The sequence below is a fragment of the Nuphar pumila genome, chromosome 8 (assembly GCF_984573655.1).
Source record: "Nuphar pumila chromosome 8, dmNupPumi1.hap1.1, whole genome shotgun sequence".
NCBI classification, from domain to species: Eukaryota; Viridiplantae; Streptophyta; class Magnoliopsida; order Nymphaeales; family Nymphaeaceae; genus Nuphar; species Nuphar pumila.
Genome location: NC_143256.1, coordinates 9,937,140 through 9,953,505, shown reverse-complemented (window position 1 = coordinate 9,953,505; position 16,366 = coordinate 9,937,140). Strand labels below are relative to the sequence as shown.

The 16,366-nt window shown below is 34.5% G+C and overlaps 1 protein-coding gene across 1 annotated transcript; it reads right to left on the bottom strand.

Annotated features, from left to right (window-relative positions):
• Positions 1 to 7,602: 7,602 nt before the first annotated feature.
• Positions 7,603 to 13,525, bottom strand: LOC149829581 (protein ACCUMULATION AND REPLICATION OF CHLOROPLASTS 6, chloroplastic-like). Its single transcript, XM_090016029.1, has 7 exons — positions 13,166 to 13,525; positions 12,385 to 12,615; positions 12,061 to 12,285; positions 10,987 to 11,247; positions 9,814 to 10,765; positions 8,251 to 8,375; positions 7,603 to 7,941 (listed from the first exon to the last, which is right to left on the bottom strand). The coding sequence occupies exons 1-7, from the start codon at positions 13,448 to 13,450 to the stop codon at positions 7,651 to 7,653; spliced, it is 2,370 nt and encodes a 789-aa protein (XP_089872155.1). The 5' UTR covers positions 13,451 to 13,525; the 3' UTR covers positions 7,603 to 7,650.
• Positions 13,526 to 16,366: the final 2,841 nt, after the last annotated feature.

Here is a 16,366-nt window from a genome sequence, read left to right as displayed (position 1 = left end):
TCTAGAGCCTGGTTACATACCAAAACAGGGCCTTCATCTCAATATTAAGAAATTCCTTTGACTTTGATATACGAATTGTTAATTTTATTATCTTTTGTTCATTGGGTTGGTGCTTTCATTTATTTACCTTATAATAAAGATAAATTGGTGAAATACATAAATTTTATTAAATATGTTTGATGTTCCTCTTTATTTTGAATGGCTAGTACTTTTCCTAATTATTTATAAAACATCTATGATATCTTTTATAGTTTTAAAGATTAACTAATTAATTAGCTATTTCTTTGTAGGATTTTTGTGTTCCTTTGTCACATCTTATTGAATGCATTTCAAGCTCGAAGTTTGAGCTAAGTCACACTGCATTATTCTTGGAATATACTTTCTTTGATCTTTATATCGAACAAAGCTAAATTTTAGAATTTACATGAATGTTATTATGATACTATGCAGTTATTAAATCATTTTCTTTATTACTAAAAATATTTCATTTAGTTTCAACCAAGATTTCTCATTATAAATATGACATTCTGATGTTCCTCCATTTTTTATGCACTTGCTAATATAGTTTATTATTATAGTTTATTTTACTGTGCATTCGTGCCTACCTTAGCTTCAATTCTTGGCTCTACTCTTGGTTCCACTTGCAGTGCTTATGTGCTTCAGATTATTTGCCCCAACTTCCACCTCTTCCTTAATACCCTCTTTGTGGATGAACAGCTTGTAACTACATATTTGTTCGTATAGGTAGGTATCATGGATAACAACATGATGTTCTCATTGCCATTGTGCCAATATTCAAGTTCAGTTTTGAATATCGGGGGTAATCTTTAGTCCGATCCTTCATGCAAAAAGAGATATTTTTGCTAATTGCATGAGGGCGACGAAATGGTTGTTGAAAAAGCTTAAATTGTTCGATCACTCAATTAGCCATTTGGCGCTTAATTTCATGCATGTTATGCAACCAAATATCCCTCCTCTCGATGTCTATGGCATGCACTACTACAACTACATTCTCCTCTTCGACGGTGTTTTCTTACGGGCACCATGTTACCTATAAAATGAATATCATATTATTGATAACAATATAAAAAATTATTTTTCATGCATACTTATATGTGCCCTGGTCAACCTCACGTTATTCAAACTTGCATATGGGTGTGCAAGTGAGGTTGCTCTTGTGTATTTATTAACATAATCCAAGTTTAGCAACAGTTGCATGTATGATGCATGAATCAAATTTTTACCAAATATCGATGAATATGCATGTTCTAAAGAAATGGAGCAAGAATGTTCTCACCTCTTTGTCCATCCTAGCCCCGCCTTTCCTTCTAACACAAGGTAGCTTCTCATTCATTCTCCTCAACCTATTGGTATCATAGTGGTTCATCAACCATGATAACTGCAGTCTTTCACCTTTGAACGCATCTTTATTTGCTCTCAAATAAATATCATACATGTACTTGAAATCTCTTCACCAATGTGCACTCAATGGCTCTTTATAGGACTTAAATCCGATGATTCATGTTACATCTTTCAACATAATGGTTATCCCAACATCTGTTAAGTGCAGTGTATTGGTTACCATATTCTAGAACTGCACAACAGACTTTAAAAGACTGTAACCCATGTTTCATGGTGTGACCTATAAGAATTTTTGAAAATGCATTGGATTCAATTAGTCTTGTACTTCCTATGTTAGTATTAAGAATCACTCGTGTGATTGAAACCAGTAGAACTAGTGCATACAAGATGTTAGATCTTCTGAATCTTTTGGTTATGGATTCTGCAATCATAATTAATTTTGTTGAAATTAGTCAAATATCATCATTTAATTATTAAATATAAGACTAAAATTCAAATCATATACAAATCTGACATTAATCATTGAATTAAAATATTCAAAGAACTTGTCTTACAAACATGTTCACACATACAAATATAATATTTTAAAAATTGAATTGCAAGAATCAATCTAATTATCCTCAAAACATATTTCATACGCATACACATATATCTTACAATTTAATGAATATATAAATTCGAACTAGTTATTTTAAAAACATGCTTCAAACATATATATAGGGAAATGAAAACCTCCTCAATGAAAATTTTTTGGTATTTTTTTCAAAATTTTGACCATACAGATGTGTTCAGCATGATTGATTTACTATAAATTGACACTTGGATCATAAATTTTGGATAGAAAAATTGATACTTGGAGCCTCAAAAATTTATGAAAATTCTATGCCATTAATTTTAAAACTTATAAAAACCTATCCATGCATCAGAATCAAATGCTCCAAGAACTGATTCCTATAAAAACAAGCATATAGACATATTTGTATGGTCAAAATTTTGAAAAAGACACCAAAAATCCTATAGAACGTCCATTAGGGAGGTTTGGAAGGGTTTTCATTTTCCTATATATATATATATATATATATATATTAAAACTAGTTATCTTAAAAACATGTTTTAAACAAATAAAGAAAGTACATGTCCACGAGCACCGGACCTTGCTTGCCGTTACGACATCTTCCTTTGAGCATCCCCCTGAGCATCCTCATGTGCACATTATACCCTAGCCTTAACCTTTTGTTGAGCATCTGATCCAGCTAAAGGACTTTCACTCATCCACTTCCTGAGAACCCTCGACATTAATCTCCATATTGACACCTCCAACTTCTCTATTCTCCACTTGTTGAGGTACATCTTTTGCCCTTGGACAAGATCCTTCCCCTCTATTCTCTACATTGTTCATCTCCATCTCGCCACTTCAACTAAAGGTGGCAGCGTCTCTAGCTTCCTATAACCAAGCATTGAGGTTAACAACAACCTCATACTGATCTAATGACTCCTTCACCACTGTCTACATCCATGAGTCTCCCTCCCCATCCTTAGATGATTCTAGGATGAAAGATATGAATATGATAAAAAACTCCTTAACCTTTTTTCATCTTCAACCCTAGTTTTGGCCACATTGAAAGTGTTGGTTATTGCTTATTTGAGCACAGATTTTTGTGCCTCATCTTAATAAGACTATATTTTTTGTGAAAAAATGTCAAAAATCCAGGCTATTGGCCACAGAGCAAGGTTCCTCTCTACTCACTTGTCAAGCCTACTATGTACTTCATAGTAGAAAGTATTACCCACTGCATTTTTTCTTCTTTGGCTTTTTCTAATGTGTTACAATAGTAACACATGATGTGAGCGTGCCACTGCCCCCCCCCCCCCAAACCCCCAAGACAGTCTCTTTATTCGTTATTTGGTAATAAACAATTCCATAATTTTCTATAATAGCAAAATGAAGAATAAAGGTAAACGGGCAAGCAACAGAGAAAGTGAATATGCTATTAAAAATCATTTCAAAAAATAAACAAATATGTTATTAAAAATTCAAAAAAAAAAAGAACCCAAAAATAATATAAGTGTTCCCTATTCATGTTTATAATACAAGATATATAACAGATAAATAACCAAATTCAATGATAGAGACACACAAATCGTTAAGAAAACAACGAGAAATAGATACTCACTAGCAAATGATTTAAACAAAGAAAAAAACAAAATATGCTATTGAACATGCAATGATAACTTGAAACCATGTAATTCTTCGACAAAATAATTGACTCATGTTGATGTTTTAAAAAAATAATTGATTTATGTTGTTTTAAAAAAATAATTGATTCAACTCTTAAAGATGTGCTTACCAAAAAAATCATCGTCAATGATTCAAAAAAAGTCATCGACGAAGTGATGCCACCGATGAAGTGTCATCGATGAATCACTAAAAATAGTTGCCAAAAAATCACAAAATTTTTTGTTGGAGAAAAAAAGTTGGGGACCACTGGTTGGAGACCACAAAAAAATCTTAGTTTATGCAAAAATAGCCCTAGAATGTGAACCATCACTTTTATATTGACAATCTTCGCATTTGATGCTAGTATAAGCATTTGCAAAAACTCAAAAAAATTGCAAGCAAGTCATTCCTCAAATTTGTGAATATTCAAAAACTCTGAAAATGAGTAAAAACTTTCGCATATACAAAGCAATTTCGCAAAAAATATATGTGAATGTCGCGACACATTTACGAACCTTCTTGAGGATCATTTACTTAAAGGAGATTCTCATAGTAACTCGTAAATGTCATACTATATATGCAAAAGTAATACCATATTTGCAAAGATCGATCAGAGTGCCAAGGTCGAGGACATTGATAAATATGTGAATGTTGTCACACATTTGCAAACCTCCTTGATGATCAATTACTTAAAATAGATTCGCACAATAGCCCACAAACGTCATCTATATATATGAATTTTGTATGGTATTTGTGAACCTTCTTAAGAATTATTCACTTAAAGGAGATTCGCACGATAACTCACAAACGCCGTACTATATATGTGCAAAGGTAGTACTTTATTTGCGAAAATCGACCTAAGTGTGAAAGTCGAGCACATTCACAAACATTAATATGTGAATATCGGAATACATTTATGGACCTCATTGAGGATCAATTGTTTAAAGGAGCTTTGCATGGTAGCTCGTGAATATCGTCTATATATGCAAATTTTTTATGGTATTTGCGAAGGTACGCAAATTTTAATTACAAGAGGTTTGCAAATTTGGTTATGCGAACTTTGTAAAGTCTACAAAATCATCCTGCAAATATGCATTTTAGTGAGAGGTTACAAAATCTGGATAATGTACCTATATAACGCGTGAACCTCAAGAGGTTTGTGCATGCAAAGTGTAAAAAGATCATAAAAAAGTCTGGCATTTGCAAATTTGGACATGGGATTGATTTTGAAAATTGTAAGGCATTTCGGGAAACGTATCATTTTTGTCATATAGTACGATAATTTTTCATTATTTATTTACTTCATTAGAAGGTGTTATCATGTTTAATACAATAAGATTATATTTTTAAGATAGTAAAAATCAATGGCTCACACTTTTTAAAAATAAAGGTGGCTTGAAAATAGCATAAAACATCATATGTAAAACTACTTTTAACACATGAAATTCATAAATAGAATGCGCTAAACATGATCTTCCAGTTAGATTTTGCTTTTAGAGCCTAAATCTATGTAAACTGTACCAACAAAGCTATGGTGGCACAATACCACGATAGAAGTGCCCATATATATATATATATATATATATATATATATATATATATATATATATATATATATATATATATATATATATATATATATATATATATATATATATATATGTGTGTGTGTGTGTGTGTGTGAAAAGTGATAGTTGTCTATCACTTCTCTGGTTTACTACAAGCAAACGGGCATTTTTTAGTTGTTTTTAACAAATTTGACCCAGGTTATTCAACACGGTCAATTTGCTAGAAAAAGACACTTGGATAACATTCTTTCAATTAAAAAATGAATTTTAAGCCTTTAATATTTATAAAAATTTTAGACTTTAAATCTTATAAAACCAAGGTCTATTATTATAAAATCAAGTATGTGGAACATATCTTTATTATCAGATTTAAATATAACATGGGAAAAAACTTTTCAAAAACCCGATAAGCCGGTGGTAGGCAGCTACCACCTACTACATATATGTGTGTAGAAATAAAAACCTCCCCAATGGAAAACCCTCTCAAACCACATCAAATGGGCATTCTATTGGATTTCTGGTATTTTTTTTTTTAAATTTCAACCGTATCTATATATGCTTGTTTTTATAGAAATCAGCTCTTTGAGCATTTGATTCCGATGCATAGATAGGTTTTTATAAGTTTTAGAATACAATTTTCAAAAAATTTTGAGGCATTTGATTCCAAGTTTTTATAAGTTTTAGAATCATGGGTGTACAATTTTCATAAATTTTTGAGGCTTCAATACCATTTTTTCTATCCAAAATTCATGATCAAAGTGTCAGTTTATAGTAAATCAATCATGCTGTTTGAACACATCTGTATAGTTAGAAATTTGAAAAAATACCAAAAAAAAATCATTGGGAAGGTTTGGGAGAGTTTCCATTGGGAAGGTTTTGATTCTCTCTCTCTCTCTCTCTCTCTCTCTCTCTCTCTCTCTCTCTCTCTATATATATATATATATATATATATATATATATATAATGAAGGTATGAAACTATTGATTAAAAATCATCTTATTTTCATATATATAATAGATTTGGAAAAAAATCATTTGGGGACCAACCTTTCGCTTTTAATTTCAAAAAACGGGCCTCATATTTCTGAAATTCCAAATATGGACTTCTGTTTTCCTGAAAACTGCCAAACAAAGGCTTGCATTTATTATTATCCTTTAACTTGTGTTAAATCATAGAACAAATTACAATAATAACTTTCAAACCGCTTACTTTTCTTTGAGAATGAATGACTATTTTTTAATTTTCAAAGGACAATACAGGAAACCAAAAAGGAATCATAGGCCCCTATTTGACTGTTTTCAAGAAAAGTATGGTCCCACATCTGAAATTTCAGATAAGTGAGGCTAACTTTTGGAATTAGAGGCAAAGGGTTAATCCCTAAACAGAATTTTTCCTTTAGATTTTTTGTAGATTGGACCTTATTGATGTCAGCTGCAATGTTTATTTAGTGAAAAATGGGTATCATGTGATTGTGACATGCAAGCAGGATTTTAAATATCAATGGCCCACAATTTACTAAAGTTCATGACTTAAAATTTGGTGCTTTTATATCCAAATAGCATAATCAAAGACTTGGGTAATGAATATGGTGATTTAAGCGCTATAAATTAAGAACAATTAATGTTTACCTCAAAAGACTATTAAACCCCTAATTAGAAAATATCATTTATATTTGTATTGTTAAATAAGTGAATGAAAAAATGTGAAAAGTGATACATTTTAGGCACCCTTGCAAAATAACATTACATTAAAACCCTTCAAACGTAGAAAAAGGAAATAAAAGGATAAAACTGATATCTGATAGAAAAGAAGAAAAAGATCAAAGAGAACAGCTTGTCATTAAAAAATCAATTAGAACTGATAAATGAATGTCATGCATAAATTTGTGAATACATTGATTATTCTAATAAAACATGAAATATATGAATATCGATTATATTGATAAAACAATCATACAAATTGCAAAACGAGCTACTTTTGTTCAAATAGTAAATATCATAAAAATACAGTGTTTAAATGCACAGTAGGGCTTATAACTTAAAAATAGTTTGGTTGGAATACATTATGAAATTACCCTTTTCATCTAGCACATTACATCATTTTTTAACATTAAAAAATATATAAAAATTAAGGTTTTTGCTAGAAACAATTAAAATTTTTAAATAACAAATCACAACTTTTTTTTCTACAAAAGAAACATTTCTTATCTAAGGAAAATGTATGGCAAACACATTTTCAATGTGCTTCCCATGCATTTCCGAAACTTGGATGGTGTTTTTTGGTAATCTTGATTTCTCTTCTATATTTTAGATGTGGGCTCAGGCCAGGCTAGTCCATTTAGCTCAAGAAAGGGCCGCCTGGTTGAGCTGGACCGAGTTATGGAGTAGGTCACTCTGGTATTGGACCATGTCAGGGCATGATATCGGCAGAGAGAGAGAGAGAGAGAGAGAGGTATCTTCAAAATAAGAAACACTACACAGAAAACGATAACACAGATACATGTTAAGATTTGAGAACAGCTCCCTCTGTTATCTTCCAGACTCCCTTGGAACAAGTCATCTCATACCTGGTGGTGTAAGTGGCAATGCGGGAATCATTGTGCTCAGGATTGGCATTGTCAGTTAAGCTAGCCGCTTCCTCAAGTGTTGCTTCCACCATAGCTCTCCTGCCATCCATGGAGATAGTGACACTGTCGATTGTTAGACCCACAAGGGTGTATTCCCAGTACCAACCATGCTGGGCAATTTCAGCCGCTCGATCAGTCCATATCTTGAGCATCTGGCCATCCAGAACCTGTACAATGGTTGAGCTGAAATGAGATCTCTAGCAAGACAAATAGGTAATTGGATCAAGACGACAAAATTAGCAGCACTTTTTGAACCATTCACAAGGAAAAACTGAAATTCAAGAAAAGAAATTGGTAGTCTAGAAATATAGAGCATCATTAATATACGTAAATAGAACAAAATTCTTTCATTTCTAAAACACTTCCACGTGAAGCATAGACAATGATAACTTCTTCAGTTTTGTTTTAGTAGTTCTCGTGTCTTCACTGCAGCTGGAGAGTATGGAAGTGAAGACTACAGAAAGATCCAAACTCACCTCAGGCAACCTAGAAAACGCATGCTCAAGTCCAAGAGCTCGTGATTTGATGCTCTGCCACTTCCGGACAAGGCTCTCAGCTAATCTTGCATCCATTCTAGGCGCTTCCATTTCTGGAGTATCATCTACAGAATATCCAAAAGCAAAGATATGAATGTAAAGCAAGATAAAGCTAACAAAGAATTTTCTTGGCTCCTATATCATGGACGCAGGCACAGCTGGTGGGTAAAGGTGTGTGTCGCTTACGCCTCTCTCTCTCTCTCTCTCTCTCTCTCTCTATAGAGAGAGAGAGAGAGAGACCACCATGCCTTTACATGGCCCACCTCTGAAAGCTACGGACACACATACACACACACACACACACACACACACACACATATATATATATATATATATATATATATATATATATATATATATAGAGAGAGAGAGAGAGAGAGAGAGAGAATGTGTGGGAATCATCCTGCTGCCTTTTTTGTGAGGTCACTGTTAGGACCCTCCAAAAATCATAGTTTAAGGTGTTTTATTCTCGATCTGAACTGTTAGATGTGTTTATCATTGATTATTTATTAAGAAACAAGCTTTGTTTCAAATTGATTTGATGTAAAACTGTTAATATTTTTTCATCAAATTTTAGTACAATATCAACCGGTGATTGTTTTACCTCTTTAAAATACACATCTAAGCATAAAGATGCTTAATCAAATACATATTCTCTATTGAGTAAACAATGATAAACACATCTAATGGTTCAGATTGTGTATATAACACCTAAAATTATGATGTTTTGAGGGTCCTAACTGTGACCTAACGAAAAGGGGGCAGGATGATCCCCATTCTCATTATATATATATATATATAGAGAGAGAGAGAGGTCACCAAAAATGAAGAAATGTACAGAAATATATCACATACAGAATTATTATATGCATGTACGGTATGTGGTAGATATATGTGTGGAAGCAGCACCTAACCAAAACCAGCATCCTGAAGTACCAGCATCGATGCAGGTACACTGGGCATTTTCAAGTACCAATGTTACATAACGGGCTAGCTCTTGCACAGCATAACGTGGAAGAGTACATTTTGCAATGAAAATTCATTCTGGGATAGTTATTTATATAACTGAATCCACATTTTAAGTCAGCAAAATAATGATGTTTGGGCTTCCCTAATCTTGTTGAACTATTGGCATTTGCTAATGAAAATCACCTAAATTTTACATTTGCAGTAGATATTCACGGATTATTTTGGACACAATTCTCAAGCTGCCATAAAAACATGAGGAAAAATAATAAACCTTCATCACCAATAAAGGTTTAACAGGGCATATTCTTCACTAGCGCTACGTGAAAGTTCTTGGTTGACATTTGAGAAACCTACATTTCCATTCCTCGTGACACTAGCAAATCATCTATTAAACCAAAGGGAAAAATACTATAGCTGCTCTTCCATTTTCAAGAAACAATTACCAGTACTTAAACACCCATTATATCCACGAAATATCAAAACAAATTTTTGAACGAATAAATACCAAATGGAACAATAATTTTAAGATCTTACCACGCAGACCACTGACATCTGCAGCCAATGCTGCACCTGCATCTTTCCTGGAAAGATGCAACATAGATCTAACAGGCACCAATTTGAATCCTGACACTGCTATTATCCCAACCAACACACCAGCACATAGGATCTTCATGCTAGCATCTTTGATATCATCTATGATCGATGCTTTCGTCTCATTGTACTCAGCAGGCTTTGGCTCAGCAATTTCAGGTGAATGGTCAGAAATAGCTCCATCATGCTCCTCCATGGCCTCATCTTCCATGACAGAATCATTATCACCATTCTTTGTTCTCACCCTCTGTTTTCTACTTCCCAGTGGAAACACTTTATGCAGTGCTTGTATCGCACTTGTCTTCACATTATCAAATGCTGCTGAAGCCTCAGCTCCAATTCTCACAATGGCAGCAGCGGCAGCCAATGGTGAACCTCCTTCCCTTTCAAGCCTCTCCAAATACCTTAAAACTGTAGGATCGTCATAGTAGTCACCAAGCTTGAAATGTACATCTTGGGTATCTCTAAATCTTGGAAACACAATCTCCATCAACCAGCTTTCCAATAATTTGCATAGCCCAGGAAGGATGTCATCATCTCCACCATTCTGTGAATTCTCCATGACAAAATACACAATGGACGGGTCCCTGTATGGTGAAGCATCATTATATAGGCCCAACCATGAACGGCAGTCATCTAGCTCCCCCATCAGTAGTGAACAGAGCCCACGCTCAAGGGAAAAGTCAATCTCGCTATCTGTGACAACTTTAGGCTCAGTGGCAGTACCTAGGGTGGACACATTGGTCTGTTGCAGTTGCTGAAGCAACTTATCAGCTTGTTGGATCAGGTGAGGTTTCTTGCCAATGAAGGCTTGGGCTACAAGAGCAAGTGCAACACCATAAACTTCAAAACTCTCTGCAGGTATATTGCTAGGAGTTGCCACAAATAAATTCACCTTTAAGAGCAAAAATAGAACATGAACAAAAATTTCAGAGAATCAAAGATAAGAAAGTTATGCAATTATGCAAATTATGACAAGTGAATAAGGGCCACATGAAAAACAGGCTTCGTAAAGAGAATTAGATGATTAATCTACTGAGACAGCATCTCTCTTTGTACAGCCTGACTTCAGCAAATCATACCCTTAACTAAAAGGATTCGTAGCCAATTGCAGACCTGCTCATCTGATGACATAAGCGACAAGGCTTGGCTCATAAAGTCTTCTCTGGTGAATCCTCCAGAAATTGTCACTGCACCCCCACCTCCAACCGTCCACAAAATATTGCGCACACCATTAAGTCCTTCCTCCCTTTTGGGCCGATGCTCTTCATCAAGAGGTAAAGCCAGAAGCTCCAAGACACAGCGTGGGGTTATCTCCTCTAGAGTCTCATCAATCTGAGTTCGTAAGTCAGGTGCAAGACTGCTAGCTCCTTCCTCCTGCAACAACACATTTTATGTTTGTGCTATTGCAGTTAATCGTCTACTAAGAAAGAACCTGATAAACATATAGAGGACCTACTTATGAAGACTGAATATTTGTAAAGTCAGGGAGAGAGAACAGATAAAATATTTGGAATCACCAACCAACTTGCTGAAGCTTTTCAATAATTGATATTAAATTCCAGACATGTTGCATATATTTCAAGAAATCAATGGCAACCACATTCGCAATAGTGCATCAGTTCTACTCAATCAAAGTATACAAGTATTGCACTGTATTCAAATGTCCTCTCTGTTCATATGATTATTACAATAAAAGTAACTGCAGCACCATATTTTAATGATTAAATCAGGGTTTTTAACATTTTCCTTCTTTTTGCTATCCTTAAGGATCATGGTGCAATATAGGCATGTTCCAAGCGTCACTCTCAAACTGTAACCTTTAGTACAACTGTATAATCCAGGTGGACTAATATGCAAATAAAGATAATACTGGGAAAAAAAAACCTTATAAAAAGAACTCAGAATTTAGGAGGAAAAAGGAGAAAACTCTGAATATGAGCAACAGAATGCAGGAAAATGCGCACTCCAGATAACACAGACTGATCCTGTAAACCTTGATGGTCTTTGTCTTCTCAGCATTCCAAGGTCAGTAAAACAAAAATGGAAACTTGGCAAGCTCGATTAGAATTAACACATTACAAAATTCAGTAGCTGTTTAGGCATGGCAACCATGGATGTTAAGGGCACCAAAAGATCAAACTAAGACAGCCACGGATGCTAAGGACACCAAAAGATCAAACTAAGTACCAGTAGAAGTTTTAAAGCTCTTTCCAGCAGCTCGCAGCCTTTAATGAAATCTGGGGGAGCCAATGACATTGCATCTCTTGATAAATCCACATAAGCCAGTGCCATTGCCAGCACAACGTCTTGTTTAAAAGGCTTCGGCAGCCTTTCCATTAACAGGTTCTGCCCAGCCTGTATGACCACTTCATTCTCCCCAACTTCCTGTAGGAGGCATAGAGCTCCGCGAACCTATTGAAAACATTCATTTATCTAGCTCCTTAGAGTGGAATTTATCAAACCCAACGGAGAGGAAAGTTAAAAGAGAAAGATTAAAACCTGCTTGTATACCTTGTCCCATGGCAGTTCCACTGCCAATGTACTGTTGTCATCTTCCACAAGACCCTGATTATACTCTTCCCTGGACCGAGGATTCACCAGTGTTTCACAAGCAGCCTGCAGAATCTTCCTCCTCCCCACCAAGGCCTCCTGGCTGAACCCATCTTGGGGCGGCCTGGAGACCTTAGCATCATAAGCTCTCCTGATTCCATCTGCCAAAAAATGAGTTTCTGCTCCCAAAACCTGCAAGGAAACACTAAATTTTACTCCACGACTTCACAATCCACTAATTACCTCAAAACACATTGTCAAATAGAGCCAAAGTGTCAACTTCCATCAACCAAATCACTAGATTACATTAAAAGATAAGGAGAGAAAAGCACCCACTCAAGGCTTTGTAATTAGCAGAAGCGGCAGAACAACACTTGTGGGTTTTAACTCACAAATTTTATTTTGAAAATAGAAAATAAGTGTGAAAAGGAGTTTTAAGCCCAAAATAAAAACAACCCATTTTAATTGGGGCACTGAAATTTATTAACAAACAATGCTGTTTGCCCAAGCGCCTCGAAATACGAAGACTACCTTTAAAAGCCAAAAGAGACGGACAGGAATAGAAGATGAAGAAGAAGAGGAAGCATGAATTTTGTGGACACTCTTCACCAAATACCACTGAAACCCCATAAATGCACATGATAAATCGCTAGGCAAACAAGAAAATAACAAAACCAGCAGAGCGAAAACAACAAAGAGAACATGATAGAAGAAGAAAAAAAGATGGGTTGCTACAACTCGCCTGGTAGAAGTCAATGGGAAGGACGACCGCCTTTTCAGGAGCCAACGGAGGGAGAAGCGAAGCGAAGGAGAGGTTGGAAGGAGTGCTATCAGGTGCCTCTGTGGACACGAACTGAAAATCACCAAGGAGCCGCTCTGCCCATTTGCTGGAGAAGCAAGTTTTGACGTCTCGAGGAAATTGGAGTCCCACCAATGTTGGCTCTGTGATGTTTCTGTCTCTGCTCCGGCTCCTTGGCCGAAAGGGACGAAGGCAACAGCAATGGCCTCCAATTACCAAAGTCACCATTTGAGGACGACGGCGCGTGAGAACCAAGTTGTCAGACACAATGGGTCATTGATATTTATTTTAGCAAAGGCGGCCTTTTGCTTGACACGCAGTTTTTAGTAGTAGGATATCTTAATTAGACGTCTATTCCAGAGTTGGTATTTATTTGTTAAACACTGCCACCCGCACAGCTAACAAACGAGAGTTTTCGGGTCCAGGTTTTTGGCATATTCATTAGGGGTCCTATTGAAACTACTTCGTATGTGATTGCATCATAGTAACAAATATCGCGAGATTTATGAAAATATCGCGATAATATCGTGAGAAATTGCCTGAAAGTTTAAAACAGCAATTTATCGTGAGATTTTCAAAATATCATGAGATTTATGAAAAAACATAAATACCATGATTTAAATGTGATATTTATTCTGAAAAAACATTGTATTTTTATTTTTATGAATATTTTCTTATAAAAACTATTTTTTATATTTTTAATTTATTTATTTTATTGCTGAGATTTTGCCAAAAATGTGAGATTTATGAAAATTTTCAAATTCTCGCTAGTTTTTGAAAAATGAGATTTTGTCATTTTTAATGTTTGTCACTATGATTGCAAGTTGCATATCTCTATCGTCAACATAAGGCATAAGGTAGACTGGGAAATCTCATTTTCAGGAACTCCAAATGTTTGTGGAAAATGACAACTAAAAAATAATAAGTTATTTCAAATGTCTTGCAATTTTTGAAATCTGCCTCATGTCCAATATCACAAATAGCCAACTTAGTTAGGACTTTTTTTACGTTTCTTACATGTGAAACTCATGAAGTTTGCTCGATATATCGCTTCGCTCATCAAGTACAGCAAACTCTAACTTAAAAGGAGGTCTGCAAGTATTTTTGCGAATATCACAAATTTTTCATAATCATATTTGAAAATATATTGTTAAACTTAAACCTTGAAACTTCGTAAATACCTGACTAAGTTCACATATATAATATAAAATTTACATAAAAAAATATGTGAACATCTTGTTAAACTGAACCTCATAACCTCCCAAATATCATACTTAATTTGCATATACCTCACAAAGTTCGCATAAAAATATATGTGAAGTTAAATTAAACTACGTAATTTCGCAAATATAGGACTAATGTCGCATATATGTAACGATCAATGTATATACTTGAAGGTTGCACTCCTAAATGATTGAGTATAAAAACCAACTGTCCGTACCCCATGGCTATTTTTGCATAAACTAGAATTTTTTGTGGTCTCCAACCTGCTTTTTGTCAACGACTTTTTGGGTAACTATTTCTGTTAACTATTTTCGATAATTCATCAGCAACACTTCATCCTCAAGTATTATAGAATCATCAATGATGATTCTTTCGGTAAACACATCTTTAACGATTGAACCAATTATCTTTTTTAAAGCAACAACTTGAATCAGTTATTCTTTTGCATAATTAATAATTATTTTATAGAAGAATTGCATGGTTTTCAAATTATCTTTGCATGTTCAATAGCCTTTTTTCATTTGTTTCAACAATTTGTATGCCTCTATTCTCCAATTTGGTTATTTATATGTTGCATATCTTATATGATAAACATGGTATCATGAGAACACTGTTTTATTTTTTTTTCTTAACGATTCTGGTTTTTGCATTGTCAATAGGTTATTTTGTTTATTTTTTTCAATGTTTTTTTAATAGCCTATGTCTTGTGTATCTGTTGCCCACTTGTTTACCTATATTTTCTATTTTGTTATTGTAGAAATTCTTAATGTGTTTAATACAATATGTCCACTGAGAAAACTATGTTGGAGGGGTCCACAATTACATCATCTTCTAGTGTTCTAGTACAATAAGAAAAATTGAAGAAAAAAGTTATGAACTAGGTCATCTTATATACTATGAAGCATGGAGTAAGCATGACACGTGAATAGAGAGGGGGCCACATTAAATGCCACAAATTTGGGTGTTCGATATTTTTCACAAAAATGCACCCTTCGTAAACCCAAACATAATTTGCACTCAAACAATCAACAACAAACACCTTTAATGCTGACCAAATAGCAACTAACAATTTCAAGGTGGCCCATATCTCAAGCAGAATTAGTAGAAAAGGTTAAAGGGTTTGTAGTCACAATCTTATCTCTCATCCCAAAAGTATCTAAAGAGGGAAAGGGTGATTATATGATAAAGAGATTAGCTCACTCTGATGTTGTTGCTAACCTCAATACCCGAATAGATGAAGCTAGAGATGTGGTCACCTGCAGTGACAATGTTGAGATGAAGATGAAGAGTGTGGATAATAGAGGGGAATGATCATTTACAAGGGCGAAGGAGCTACCTCACTAAGGAGAGGATGTGAACCCTAAGGTTGAGGTTAATGTGGACTCTCCTTAGGAAATTGATGTGAGGATCACATGGCTGGATCGGATGCTTAGGGCAATGTTCAAGCTGAATTGGAAAGTGCATTGGACGATCATAAGGGAGATCATCCTCAAGAGTCCAGCGATGATATCCCGAAGGAGAAAATGAAAGCTCCAAGGAAGAGGTCACAATAAAGAACAAAGTTCGGTGCTCATGGTACTTTGTTCATTTGCTATTTTGTATATACATATTTGTAAGATATTTGCAATCATTGTCAATTTTATATTTTATCATTGATTAATTTGTCATATATATATATATATGTGTGTGTGTGTGTGTGTGTGTGCGTGTGTGTGTGAATCATGAAATATTATTTTCTCGTTGAATCAATAATAATGTCTATTAACATTCTTTCACACTTAAAAAGTGCATAAACAATTTGGTATTATTCATAAGCATTATGTTACGTTCTAAAAAAAAAGCTCAAGTTACTTGGTAGTCCTAATTTTATATTAAACCTTTTATGTAAATTGGTTTATTAAATAATTTGAATATTGAAAA

What these genes read in the sequence shown, in the direction of transcription:
- LOC149829581 (XM_090016029.1), bottom strand. Translation starts at nt 13,450, where the DNA reads ATGGTGACTTTGGTAATTGGAGGCCATTGCTGTTGCCTTCGTCCCTTT. An exon ending in AGATGTCAGTGGTCTGCGTG is followed by an intron (nt 8,376 to 9,813) that starts GTAAGATCTTAA and finishes GATATTCTGTAG; the next exon opens with ATGATACTCCAGAAATGGAA. An exon ending in CGTTTTCTAGGTTGCCTGAG is followed by an intron (nt 7,942 to 8,250) that starts GTGAGTTTGGAT and finishes ACCATTGTACAG; the next exon opens with GTTCTGGATGGCCAGATGCT.